Source organism: Mercenaria mercenaria, chromosome 3, assembly GCF_021730395.1.
Source record: "Mercenaria mercenaria strain notata chromosome 3, MADL_Memer_1, whole genome shotgun sequence".
Lineage (NCBI taxonomy): Eukaryota > Metazoa > Mollusca > Bivalvia > Venerida > Veneridae > Mercenaria > Mercenaria mercenaria.
The window spans coordinates 24,993,853-25,008,723 of NC_069363.1; the positions used below are offsets into that span (position 1 = coordinate 24,993,853).

Here is a 14,871-nt window from a genome sequence, read left to right on the forward strand (position 1 = left end):
TTGTATGAAACTGCTAGCCCTAAAATGATTTCACACAAATTGTCCTCATGGTTCGCACAGGTCCTTGAAAGTCCTTGAATTTGATCCTAAGTCCTTGAAAAGTCCTTGATTTTTCTCTTCCAAAAATCCCCTGAAAAAGTACTTGAATTTTGAAAAAAAAGGTAGAAAAGTCCTTAAATTTTGCTAAAAACGGGGGTGCAATCGTATTGTAGGGGAAAAATACAAAAAATAAATAATAAGTCAAAACGAGCGAAAAAACGGTGTAAAATAAAAATACATGCACACCCACGGAGGGAACGCTAGTTGAACACCGTTTCGGTACGGAAGTTAGATATGGAATAGCGATTTTCACAACATTAAAATATTATGCGCAAGGTCATTGTAGCGTGACTATCAACAACAACAATGAGTGGCCCAAAAAATAAATGTAGTTTCGCCAATAAATGGCTTACACAGGATGATTATTCATCGTGGTTAAAGGAGTTTAAGTCAGACAAGCATAAGTGTATGTGATAAACTCATTGATGTCGGAACTATGGGAGAAAGTGCGTTGAAATCACACGCGAAAACAAGAAGTGAAGTCCCTTGAGGACAAATTGAAAACTACAAATGTAGTCTTGAGAGCTTGAAAGACTTATAAGAAACATGTACTAAGTATGTATACAGGCAAATATAGCTCATAAAAGGTAATCCCATTGAAGATCTCATAAAGGTTAAGATATGCTATTGTAGCTTATGGAAAATAAAACTGTTCTGTAACTTTTCTTCTGTCATAATGCCTTATGAAGAGCCTAAATGGTTTTGTAATTTAAGATTTAAAGCGATTAAAATAGTCCTTGAAAATCCATAAAAAGTCCTTAAAAAGTCCTTGAAAAGTCCTTGAATTTTTTTTGCCAAGTCCTGTATGAACCATGGTCCTTGTGTGACCATCTACAAATAACGTTCAGATTTTTCTGATTGTCAAAAAACATGACTGCCTGAGGGCTAGGTCACTTTTCATCAACAATTTCTTTGAACGATGTCTTTTCCAAAACCACTGAATGAATTTTGATGAAACTTTACACAAATGATCTCTGGGAAGCTCTCTTTCAAAGTTGTTCAAATGGTTCCGGTTCATTGAACATATGGGTATTTTTGGTTAAAAATAGGTTTTCTAGCTATCAGACTTCGAAAATCTTCTGTAGTGCTTCAATATTTGGCTTGTGATATAAAGGTTTGACTCTTTACCCTAATTGTCCAAATTATTACCCTAAGGTCAAAAATGACCATGCCCCTGTCCCATTTTGTTATATAAACACAATTGAGGCCTTGTACACAGGTGAGCGCTTTAGGGTCAATGACCCTCTTGTTGTATTTGAGCTGTCTTCTGTATTTAAGTTGACTCTTTCCAATCATTTGTGTAAAATACTGGTTAAAATTGCAGGCATATTCACCAATGTGCACATCTCTTTTTTCAGGTAAATACCTTGCTGATCCAGAACAGGGTTTGAAGTATGTTTGACAGGGACACAGTCTACATTACCAATTTGGAGAACCATTCCACTCTACTGATCTCACCAATCAGATTCCAGTTTACATTTTCAAATCTACCAATCGCAATTTTGCTATTTTGTAGCATTAGTTAAAGACTGAACACATTTATACAATTAACACCTTGAACTTGGAGAATGGTTTAGAAAATAATCATATTTTTCATTTAGAGGAGAGAAAAAGAATCAAAACATGTTCCAGGTTTAGCTTTGTACTCACGCAAGTTTCTTATACATCATAAAGTTATGTACAGATCGTGTAGTGTATTTATTTGTTTGTTATTCTCCTGGATGTACATTCACTATTTAAGTGGAGTAGGATATTTTTCCTACATTGATGAAATACCTGCATGATAAGTGTTCAAATTGCCATTTGTTGATGGCCATCCAAACTTGGTTAGTATTTTACTGTGAATTCGATATGAACTTAGAAAAACAGAAAAGTAGCTTGCCTCATGTTTATGAAGGTTTTAGTAAACAACAGATGTGTGTTAAACTTCTGCAGTATAAATAGGTATTGCAGGTGCATACCAGTGATAAATAAATTGTTAACAAATCTAATTTTACATTAGGTTCTATGGACAATGATCATTGGAGTTATTCAGGTTTTCTCTTAGTGTTCAAACTTTAATATGACATGGTTGTACTGCTCAATATCTCTGTATTGTAAGCTTTATGTTGGTGCATTGACTTGTTTGTACAATGGCCTAAAAGCAAATGTGTTTCTTTTTTAGTTTTGATGAAAAAATATTTTATTTCTAAAGGTTGTATTTGTTTGTAAGAATATGTCTTCCAGTTGTAGATTGCCTGTTTTCTGTAGAAAGTTAACGATTTTATCCAGTAAAATCATAGCCAATCAATTCAGGTTTTAATCTAAACTTTTTATATTTTGAACTTTGCTTTCTAAGGACTAAAGAATTTTAGGCGGGATATGAACATAATGGCATTGACTGTTAATGTAACAGTAGTTCTGTTTCTTTTGTTTAACAGAAATGATGAAAATAAATTGGTATGATTTAAATTGTTTTCAAAGCCGATTTTGCAATGGAGGATATAACTGTCCTTAACTAATTTTTTAAGTCACTTTTTCTGCGCTTTAACTGGTACTGTTTTTACATGGAAACAAGTTTAAGTAACAACAAATACAGGAAAAATGGCATCAAATTTGAAGAATATAAACACAGGTTTTTGATGCCTTAACATAAAAAAGCAGATAAGTGAGTTATTCTGGATGGTCAGGTTTGTGAAAAAGAAACCTGGTTTATCTTTATCATTTATGAGTTTTTATTAATCTGATAGGATCATGTACCGTAGATACCCATGTATAATGCGCAGTTTTTTTACCCCCGGGACCACCCCCGAATCGTGGGTGCGCATAATATACAGGTATAGACAATTTTCCTACTTCAAAACAAGTTTGTTACCGATGTTCGCCATTTTGGTAAAGGGAAACTACTCCCCACGCTTACTGTCTCCGCTAAAATCTAAGATTGCCGTTACGTTCCGTAAAAGATTGAATTGTTTATTTTTCTTTGAAACAAAATTAATTTCATATAAATTTAAAAGTATTTTGACGAAAGAAATGTTTATAAATCACAAAAATTATGATACTAATTAAAGATCGAGAATTATCTTTAACCGAGATCAAACTGTGAACAACATAATTGACACGAGGTGACACGTTAATTGCCGGTAATTACTGGCTTTATGATTGTGACAAAAAGACTATCACACCTTTTGTTATCAGTTTGAATTGAGAAGCTCATGTCATTTTGAAAGATACCATTCCGAAATATTGAATCAGCTGCTATTTATTTATTCAAAATAGTGAATTAAAAAAGGTAAAACAACAAATATTACAATAATTTACTGGTTTTATTTTCGAGAAAACAAAAATCGATAGTACCGTGAGACTGATGCTGCTCTCCGCCGCGGAGATAAAATTTATTACCGGTGTCGATGTAAACTCTACTTTCGTTTTCCATCTACCTCAAAAATTGACCAATTTTTTTTTTTTTTTTTTTTTTTTTTCCCAGGATTTTGGACTAAGATCGGGGGTGCGCATTATACACGGGTGCGCATTATACATGGGTATCTAGGGTATATTACTGAAATACACATGCATACATGCATATTGAATTGTTCACAGCAGTATACTTATCTCTTGCTTGACTTGCTTTGTAGAAAGATAATCTCACATTAATTTTCTCTTTTTAACCAGGTTTTCGTTGAAAACCTGAGTTATTAGATTGGGGTATGTCGTTGGTTGGGCGGGCGGTGGCGTCAAACTGGTGTTTCCGGTCAATAACTTCAGTTTTGGTAAAGATATTTGAATAAAACTTGGTATGTATGTAGCTTAAATCAAGACAAAGGCTGGGATTGATTTTGGGATTTCTGGGGTCAAGGTCAAGGTCACTGTTACTTAAAATAGAAAAAGGGTTTCTGGTCAATAACTTAATTTAGGAATGAGCTATCATGATGAAACTTGGTATGTATGTAGCTTATATCAAGACAAAGGCTGGGATTGATTTTGGGGTTTCTGGGGTCAAGGTCAAGGTCACTGTTACTTAAAATAGAAAAAGGGTTTCTGGTCAATAACTTATCTTAGGAATGAGCTATCATGATGAAACTTGGTGTATAGAAAACTTATATAAAGTTGTAGCTTGGGATTGATTTTGGGGTTTCAGGGATCAAGGTCAAGGTCATTGTTACTAAAAATAGGGTTAGGGTTAGGGTTGTGCTTTAAAGTGGTGCACTGTGATTCAGTATACTTTTTTATTCTTATGAAAAGTGTTGAAAACCTGGTTTCGTGGCATTGCTGCGTTTCTTGTTGATTATTTAGAATTAGATGTATATGGTCCTTGCCTTTTATTTATGTGATTTTCTGTATTGCTTAAGTAATTTGCAAAAAATATGATGATCTTTTTGTTTTGGTATTTTTAAAGGAATTTGAAGGACTGTCATAATTATGGACTTGGCACATTTTGTTAGTTGCCACAGTATAAATTACTAAGGCAGTAGCATTCACCAGCTTTTAAACATTTTTGATTTCAGGCTACCAAAGTACAATTATGTTTGATATTTCCAGTCATTTTATTCTAAACAAAAGTTATGTTAATTTTTAGCTCACCTGTCACAAAGTGACAAGGTGAGCTTTTGTGATCGCGTAGCGTCCATCCGTCCGTGCGTCCGTCCGTAAAATTTTGCTTGTGAACACTCTAGAGGTCACATTTTTCATGGGATCTTTATGAAAATTGGTCAGAATGTTCATCTTGATGATATCTAGGTCAAGTTCGAAACTGGGTCACGTATGATCCAAAACTAGGTCAGTAGGTCTAAAAATAGAAAAACCTTGTGACCTCTCTAGAGGCCATACTTTTCAATGGATCTTCATGAAAGTTAGTCAGAATGTTCACCTTGATGATATCTAGGTCAAGTTTGAAACTGGGTCACGTGCCATCAAAAACTAGGTCATTAGGTCAAATAATAAAAAAAACCTTGTGACCTCTCTAAAGGTCATATTTTTCATGGGATCTGTATGAAAGTTGGTCTGAATGTTCACCTTGATGATATTTAGGTCAGTTTTGAAACTGGGTCAACTGCGGTCAAAAACTAGGTCAGTAGGTCTAAAAATAGAAAAACCTTGTGACCTCTCTAGAGACCAAACTTTTGAATGGATCTTCATGAAAATTGATCAGAATGTTCACCAGATTTGAAACTGGGTCATATGCCTTCAAAAACTAGGTTGGTAGGTCAAATAATAATAAAAAACCTTGTGACCTCTCTAGAGGCCATATTTTTCATGGGATCTGTATGAAAGTTGGTCTGAATGTTCATCTTGATGGTATCTAGGTCAGGTTCAAAACTGGGTCAGCTGCGGTCAAAAACTAGGCCAGAAGGTCTAAAAAAAAGAAAAACCTTTTGACCTCTCTAGAGGACATATTTTTCAATGGATCTTCGTGAAAATTGGTCTGAATGTTCATCTTGATGATATCTAGGTCAAATTTGAAATTGGTCACGTGCCTTCAAAAACTAGGTCATTAGGTCAAATAATAGAAAAACCTTCTGACCTCTCTAGAGGCCATACTTTTCAATGGATCTTCTTGAAAATTGGTCAGAATTTTTATCTTGAAGATATATAGGTCAGCTTGAAAACTGGGTCACATGAGCTCAAAAACTAGGTCACTGTGTCATATGATAGAAAAAACGACATCATACTCAGTTCAAAAATGGGTCATGTGGGGACAGGTGAGCGATTAAGAACCATCATGGTCCTCTTGTTTAAAGATTGTTTTGTGATAGAATATGCAAAACTGTGAAAGAGAAGGAAAGAGAGATCTAAGTGTTACAGTAATGGAATTTAGTCTTTGTTATTTTTTTTTTTCATGAAAACATCCTTTTATGATTGATGGAGGGTGCAAGGGGATGTAATTATATCATAGGCTTCTATTATCCAAATTAGTCTGTATATACTGGCTGTAAGACACAGTAAAGTAATAACCAGATAAGTACTTGATCTGTACCAAAATTCACCAGTAATAATGGTAATCAGGAATGATTTATGCATTTGTTGATATTTTATTGGGACTTGTGCAATAGATATTTTTGTCTTGCATCTGAAAACTAGTTTGTTAATTTCATAAAAATGTGATATTTGTATGCATATAAAATTTTCTATTATATGAGAATTATTCAGCACAAATTCACACTCTTATATACATGTATATGGAAGAAGATTTTAATCTTTCCTCAATGGCATTGCTATTTGTTTAGCTCGACTATTTGAAGAATAGTCCAAGCTATTCTACTCACCCTGGTGGCAGCGTCACACCTTGGTTAAAGTTTTATATGCAAGCACTTATATATATTTTTTTCTTTTTCTAAGTCAATATGCAACCTCACTGGGTCAAGTCCCATAACTCTGACATGTATTTTGGCCAAATTATGCCCACTTTTGGACTTAAAGTTTTGCATGCAAGCTACTTTCTCCAAACTTAATGCAGATATTGATTTGAAACTTGACATGTGTTTTCGGGGTTATAAAACTAGGTGATAGCATCAAGTTCCATAACTCTTACATTTATTTTGGCCAAATTATGCCCATTTTTGGACTTAAAAAAAAAACTTGGTTAAAGTTTTGCATGCAAGTTAAATAGAAACTCTATAGATATTGTAACATTTAGGGTAATATTCCTGCTTCTGCAACAACCATTTGAATAGTCGAGCATTGGCTGTCGTACGGACAACTCTTGTTTTTGTTGCAACTTTTTTCTCCTGTTGGAAAGCAATTTAGAGAAAAAATGTTATACATGATATCTTGTACAGTATGATTTTGGTAATTGTATCAAATCTTTTAAAACTTATTCAGAGACGCAAATGACTTGTGTACTCCGCAGAAATGGCAAGGAGGACATGTAACAGTTCTGTTTTAGGGTCTTATACCTCTGCATGGCCTAAGTTTGGAAGTAAATGAAGCTGTGTAAATTTTGGAGTTGCAGCATACCATACCTGTTTTGACCTGTAAATTTCTTGAAGTTCTCTAAAGTGCATTTAGAGTTTTATTATACTGTTACTTTGTTTTAATACACAGTGCTTGATGGAAATACTTGTTATTTTTCTCTGTTAATGATATGTTGCTTGTATTTTGTTATTTAAATGTAAGTGTGAAATTAATGTTATGTTACAGGTATTTTGGTTGTTGTATACTGATGCCATACAAATGAATGTTCACATTTTGTTTCCATGTTTTTTTTTCTCTGTTCACTTATAAATTGAAACTTTCAGTATATTTTAGTTAACACCTTTTAACATTAAAAATGATATTGCCAGCATATTGAATAAAGCCTTACTAACTTGGTTAATTTGTCTTAAAAATAAGAGTCTCGCTGTTTTATCGGGATATGAAAATTTATCTTCTTATAATAGTCAAAGAGCATGATCGAAAGAAATTATTTGATAATATTATTTAGCATTGAGAGAACAGTATGTGATTTAAGATGTTTTGGTTAATTGATATATGTTAGAAGAATGCATACAACTAGCTTTCATAATCATGTTTTATATTGGATATTTTAGAGAAATTATTGACTTTATGACAAGGTTTATTGATGTGATACATCCCAGAAGTAAGCTGATATTGATTGTATTTATTAAAAACAGTAATTAATTTACATTTGATTTGCACAAATACCATCTGACTTGCTCAGATATATTGGCGCAGTGTTATTGGCACGCTTCATTCTGAAGGTGTTGTCATTTAACACAAGGTTTATAATAAAAAGGTTGATAAGTGGCTTCAAATTGAAGACACACCCAAGCTATATTTAACATTTTAGTATTCACATTTTGGTAAAGCCTTTCCTACAAAATACATAAAAACCAGGAACTTTGATAGTCAGAAAAATAATGGAATTTACTACTTATAAAGACTTTTTATTTCAAGTCTTCATATATCCTGCAATTTTATCTATGTACATGTATATATTATATTGCAACTCAAAGATTATTACAAAATGTTAAGTTAAAAAATGATAATATTATATAGCAGTGATTTTCACAGTATTTATTAAACATGAAAATAGTGCAGTTTGTTGTAAATTGTTTTTAGCTTACCCTGAGCATGAAGTAGTGAAGGTTTCTGAAAATATCATTTATGTGTAGTTTACAGTAACACTCCTCTTTCGAGTGTTACAGACAGGAGTGCTTGCCAAGATTATTAAAACATTACTAGGAAATTACTTAGTAGATATTGAGAATGTAAAATAAAAGCAGATAGCATGTTAGGTGCAAAATAAGGTAGGAATAAGAGAAAGTTAAGTGTTAAAACATCCTACACTGACATAATACTTTAATTTTCAGACAGCCTGCTTGAAAAAGAGTCCATGCTAGGCATGACAGCAATGTGATATGGCAGACCATTCCAGAGTACTGTAGCATTTGGAAAAAAAGAGATAATTTGAAATAATCTGTGCCAACATAAAACCTGGCGTGGACAGTAAGTGTAATCCAACCAGGAGGCTTGAGATAATGGGAAAGTTGTGTTATGACCAAATTATTGTAAATTTTATAAACAAAATAAGGTTAGCATCATTTCTATGATGTTCAACCTAACTCCAACCTTAACTTAATTGCATTTTGGAAAACACTGGGATGTCTGGTCAGTTTTGCCCATTGTATTGTATGGCACTGCACTGTGTCCAGCTTACTTATATAATCTTTTATAGTGTGAGGTGACCAGATGGTTAATGCATACTAAAGTTGGGGGTAAACAAGGGTCATTGTGATTTTCTAAGCGTTACGTTTTGAGGAGAGAATGCAATGTATGCAGCATGGGAAAAGTATTGGAAACGCTTAAATCAGTTATTGACTTGAAAACAACTTTAAACTAAAAATTACTATCCCCAAAATTCTACTCATTTGTTAAACATATGAGGGTCTAAACTCGTACCGACCCAGTCACAAAGGCAAACATCCTGAATAAACAGTTTGAATCTGCCTTTCAAAGCCCAAACCTCTAAGCCTGAAATAACTGCAAAAAAAAGAAACCCCAAATCGGCACCAGAGATGCCAACAATCCTCATAACTGTTGAGAGCGTGGACAAGTTACTAATGGGGCTTAATCCAAATAAAACCTCTGGTCCTGATGAAATTTCCCCAAGATTACTAAAAGAGCTTCACCAAGAGATTGTCCTAATCATTACAAAGATATTCCATCTCTTGAAACAGGTCGAGTCCGAAATGACTGGATGAGAGCAATCGTTGCGCCAGTTTACAAGAAAGGCTAGTAACTATAGGGCTATATCCCTACCATGTATTGCCTCTTATGGAACATATTCTAGTCTCAAATATCATGTCCCACTTTGACAGAAATGATTTTCAGGCCAAAGCATAGCTGTGAAACACAACTTTTACGTTTCACACAAGAGGTATTTGACAATCCTTTGACAAGGTTGGCCACCATAAATTGATTCACAAGCCCGATACCCTGGAAGTCTACCCAATAGCATCCTAGTGGATCAAGTCATTTCTCAAGGACCGGTCCCAAAGTGTAGTTGTGGATGGCTTCAACTCAGATGAACTTCATATTCTTTCTGGGGTTCCACAAGGATCAGTCATTGGTCCTTGTCTCCTAGCCAACATAAATGACCTCCCAGAGTCCATCAAAGTAAGTCATGACTGTTTGCAGATGACACTATTGTCTATCTGACGGTTAAATCCTCTCTTAATTCCCAATCCTTACAAAATGATCTCCATTGCCTAGAAGCCTGGGAAAAGGACTGGTCAATGGAGTTCAGTCCGGATAAGTGTGAGGTATTGAGGATAACTCGAAAGAAAAAAACTATCATCTACAATTATATACTCCATAATATAACACTAAAAACTACAGAGCCTGCCCGCTTAGCTCAATAGGTAAGAGCGTTGGTCTACGGATCGCAGGGTCGTGAGTTCGATCCTCGGGCGGGGCGTATGTTCTCCGTGACTATTTGATAAACGACATTGTGTCTGACATCATTAGTCCTCCACCTCTGATTCATGTGGGGAAGTTGGCAGTTACTTGCGGAGAACAGGTTTGTACTGGTATAGAATCCAGGAAAACTGGTTAGGTTAACTGCCCACCGTTACATAACTGAAATAATGTTGAAAAATGGCGTTAAACCCAAAACAAACAAACAAATAAAAACTACAGAAGCTGCTAAATACCTGGGTGTCACACTAAGTAATGATCTCAGTTGGTCAAAACATATTTATAAAATCGCAATGAAAGCAAATAATTCACTTAGATTCATCAAAAGAAATGTCAAAAGTAAAAGAAATGGCTTACAGTACCAATGTCCCCCCACAGCTTGAATACTGTTCCTCTCTATTGCACGCTTGGCAAAAATCCCTCAACGAGTACAACGATCTGCAACTCGATAAGTATGTAACAGCTATGGTCAAACAAGCAGTGTCACCCAATGCTTTTTTAAAGATCTCAACTGGCAATCCCTTGAACGACGCTGCATCAAAAGTTCCCTTATTATATTTTTTAAATATTTTAAAAAAGTACAGTCTTATTGCAGCTGACCATATCCACATCACACAACAAGGAACCTGAATTACTTGATCCCACAATAATAATTATTGTGCCTGGAATGGTCTTCCCCTACACATACAGTCCAGCCCCAGCTTGATTCTATTCACTGAGAGGCTAGCAACTATAACCTTCTAATCTATATCTATTTATGTTTTTAATCTTAGTAATTGTAGTTCTTTTTAACTTTGCACCTCTTGAGCTTGCTCATCTTTTAACAGTCTTCACAGAAAGCGCCTCCCAGTTATAATAAGAATTGATTGTTGAGCAGTATAATTGAGATTCAGTTCTTATGGGACATGAATGATGAAGGATAAAGTTGAAAGTATCATTGAAATTTTCGAAGTGTGCTAGTTTTGAGACAGTCTTTCTGGGGGAAATTTCAATATTTGTCGGTTGTTGTCCCTTAGATCTACCTTTAGACTTTCTTAATGCGTTTACAATCTCACTTGTATACTGTATTACACTGTATTCGTTTCCCACATCAAATTACAAGATATGAATGAAAAAAAAAAACGAGAATAACGAGATTTTGGACATAGTGATTTTACAGGCATTTCTTTTATAGGAATTCCATATTTGTCCTTGTTTTTTTAAATAAAAAGAGAAAATGCTTAAGGAAAGATAGAAGCAGACAACATATATTTCAGATTGACTTGACTGCTTTCGACATCTCTGTCCATCTTTGGCACCTGAACCGACAGTCAAAGTCTTACTCATTAGAAATTAAGGCATGGTTAGAAGCCCCTGGGGACAGTGTCCGAATGAAGGATACCAGATAGGGGGCCTCGGCAGTGGCGTTGTTATACCTGAAGATGTCAGTAGAAGCCGATATAAATCTATAGGGTCTATTGGAGTGCTTTCTGGTTCGCATCGATGCAGCTGTAAGAAAGGTACTGGCCTGGATGTCGGCACAGGCATTGACTGTTATGTATAGCATGAAAAGCTGCTGTTTTGTTCTCCAGGACTTAAAGGTCTCCCGTCCGAGCTGGTCAATCATGCCAATGACACTTCTCGTGTTCCTGTAGCGATTGGTAGCTAACCTGCCTCACTGCACTGTACCATCTCTTCCCCTAGTGATACGGAGAGTAATTATTCTGGATGGAAAGAACATGATTTTATTTTCCTGTCTGATAGTTCCTTCACGTCTTCTAGTAGTTTCTGCACCATCACTTGAAGTATCGTTCCGTACACTGCACAATCATTTGCAAATAGCCTTGTCTTTGACTGGAAAATTTCTGGCAAGCCATTGATGAAGTCCAGGTAGTCCAGGAACAGTAAATGACCAAGGACATTTTATACCACACTGCAGACCACTGCAGGTATATCCATCAACTTTTACCCATTGTCGTCTATTAGTCAAAAAAGACTCTATCCAAGCCTGGATACTTACACTTTCATTTGAGTGATATGAAAGTTAAAATAGATGCAAAATGTGTGATTTATAGCTTATTTTTTGCATTTATACAGTTATTTTCTTTACCGATTTTGACACGGGTAAATCAGTTTAAAGGTGGTTAATCAGATTTTGGTCAACTTACGGATTTTTTTTACTACTGATCATTTACACTTATTTGTGTTCATCAAGTTCTTAATACACATCAGATTTTCACTGGAAGAATTTTTAAACTTTGACTTTCCTATCCTGGTTGCCCAACCAAGATAGCGTTATTTTAGCATAAGTATTAATTTAATAAACACACTTTGCCTAAGGAATGGTATGAATATAAGCACTACTGTATTAGAGTTGTAAAAGATTTGCATTGACAAGAACATATTTTGCCAAAATTCATTAGAAATGCAAGTTGCAATCATGTCATAGCATTCTTACAAAAAAAAAAAAAAAAAAAAAAAAATCCTTGTTAAATCTATCATTTTTGAAGCAAAAATGTTCTTAAAATAAACGAAAACTTACGTATATTTTTAGCATCAAATATACTGATTTGAAAAAAGTACGACTTAATTTTTCATATTTTGAAAAAGTTTCAAAAAACGTTTAAAAAAGAGGGCCAAAAAAGGGGGACAAAATGACCAATTTGAATCACCGAGGGGGACGGAATCACCAAATCAGGGATGAGTTGACTGGGGGACGAGTTGATGGGGGAACGAGTTGACTGTAAATCGGCATGTAGATGTAAAGTCATTCAAAAGCAAATTTATATCCAATACAGTATAGGAGAGATCGCCGTGACGTCACGCGTTAACATCTGTTTATCTGGTGGTTGGCAAAACAAATGATTTTAACACCGTTTGCTTATTGAATCAGAATTTTTAATTTTTAATAACTTTTTTGCTCATTTATGGATTTTCAAAATTCAAAAAGATTTGAAATACTAACAATCTTCATATTTTTGTATCCAAATATCTTTTTTCAATGAATAACCGTTTTAAATGACATATAATTTTAAAAGCGGCGTAGTGATTTTCACAACCTTTAGAAAAACAGTGTAAGTTAAGCGTTCATAATTAATCCATTTTATTTCGAAATAACAATTAAAAGTAATCAATAAATTGCTTGTTTTATAACCTTTCCATTGATCAAAAAATTATTTATGTAATTTGTGTTTTAAGAAAGTTTAGACCGTTAGAAAAACATCACTGTTTACAAAAAACATGGACGGTCGGCTTCTGCCCACCCGATCACTGTCTTATCAGTTCTAAAAATAGAATTTGTATACAAACACGATCTCTCCTATATTTTATTTTTATTAATTTTTATCCAGCTGACATTAATGGGAGAAATATTCCAGATAATTCACTTATATCTTTCTTATTTGAGTAGTTTTTCCCTTAGATTCTTCTTAGTGGTCCTTGTTGTAGTTTTGGTAACCCTTTAATGGTCCTTATTGCCCTCTTAGTAGTCCTTAGCGGTTCTTAATGCCTCCTTAGTGGTCTTTAGTGATCCTTATTGGTAAAATAGTATAACCTGATTATCTCCCTTGCAAACTCTTCAAATTTTTCAAAATGGCGGACAGTCAAGTTTCGCTCTGAATGAAATTTTGTACTTTTTTGCATATTTCCACGTTTCCAATATTTATGTGCAGATAAACATGCCACTTTCCTAATAGAGAGTTCAGCTGAGATATTTTGCAATAATGGAAGTGGACGAGGATCATGTCCAAACGCTGTTAAGCATGGGGTTTCCCAGTGAACTTGATGTGAGGAAAGCCTTGCGCCTAGCTAAAAACAGCCTCAATGATGCAGTTGCAATTTTAACAAACGATCATCCGACACAAAGTTTTGATACTTTAGATGATATTGAAATGAAAGATATAGCCAAGGGTTCAACAGTCCCAGTATATGGCCCAAACTTACCACCCTCCTATGAGGATGTTGAAACTGAGGTAAGACTAAGAGATCTGTATTGATACTCGAAATCATCTCACTGATGGGCAAAAATTATCGAGGGTTGTGTGCGCACTTGATGTTAGATGTTTATCGCGCGATCTATAGTCCAAGAGAGCACGTTTGAATGTATCGTTTTTGGTACAAGTTACAACTGAGTCCGGTAATGAGTTCCAATCGCGGATCGTTTGAGGCACAAATGAGTTTTTGTATATGTCTGTATTACTTGTCACTTGTTTGATTGATTAAGAGTTTGATCTTCGTTGTTACTGTGGGTTGTATTCCAGGAAATCATCAGCGGGGACGGCCACCAGGTCTTAAGACAATCTTATGAAGGAATGCCAGGTGCTGGTCTTGTCGGCGCTCCTGTAAGGGTTTCCACTTCAGGTCACGCATCATGTTAGAAACATTACTTTTGCGCCCATAATCGTTAGAAACGAAACGTGCTGCGCGCCTTTGTACACCCTCAAGCTTGTCTATGTCTTTCTGGAGGTGGGGGTCCCAGACAACACTTGCGTAATCTAACACCAAGATGCAAAGTACTAGAAAAATATGAAGCAGTAGATTTACTTTCAAATGATTCTGATTTTACAACTCACCCATAAGACTTTGCCAGCACCAGTTTCATTAATTGTGATCCAATGAGGGACAGAGAACTGTAATGCGGAGAGATTAATGTCAGTGTGGTTAAGAATGGTCGGTGTAAACCCCACGGGACACCCCGGGATACCTTTATTTTTATAGAAAGCTTTGAATTTAACTGTTTTTATTGCAGCTTTTTCATACTAAGCAATAAATTGAGCATGAATATAAGTGTATCATAAGTAGCAAACTCATAACACGAACCCCGGGACGCCCGATTCTTCTTTGTGATTACAGTGATAACAGTGATAAACTGCATACACCGGGACACTTTATTTCCCTAAG

At 35.0% G+C, this 14,871-nt stretch overlaps 2 protein-coding genes across 10 annotated transcripts in view; both read left to right on the plus strand.

Moving 5' to 3' along the window:
• LOC123525878 (F-BAR domain only protein 2-like) overlaps window positions 1-8,110 on the plus strand; it is an 83,459-nt gene extending 75,349 nt beyond the window's left edge. For all 9 annotated transcript variants that reach the window (XM_053538037.1, XM_053538031.1, XM_053538032.1 and 6 more), the window contains one exon: window positions 1,458-8,110. In XM_053538037.1, the coding sequence (XP_053394012.1) occupies window positions 1,458-1,501 (44 nt within the window). In that variant the 3' untranslated portion in view covers window positions 1,502-8,110. The remainder of the gene's footprint in view (window positions 1-1,457) is intronic.
• A 5,456-nt stretch (window positions 8,111-13,566) lies between these two features.
• LOC123525239 (ubiquitin carboxyl-terminal hydrolase 24-like) overlaps window positions 13,567-14,871 on the plus strand; it is a 90,365-nt gene continuing 89,060 nt past the window's right edge. The window contains exon 1 of the mRNA XM_053538030.1: window positions 13,567-13,943. Coding sequence (XP_053394005.1) covers window positions 13,695-13,943 — 249 coding nt within the window. The 5' untranslated portion in view covers window positions 13,567-13,694. The remainder of the gene's footprint in view (window positions 13,944-14,871) is intronic.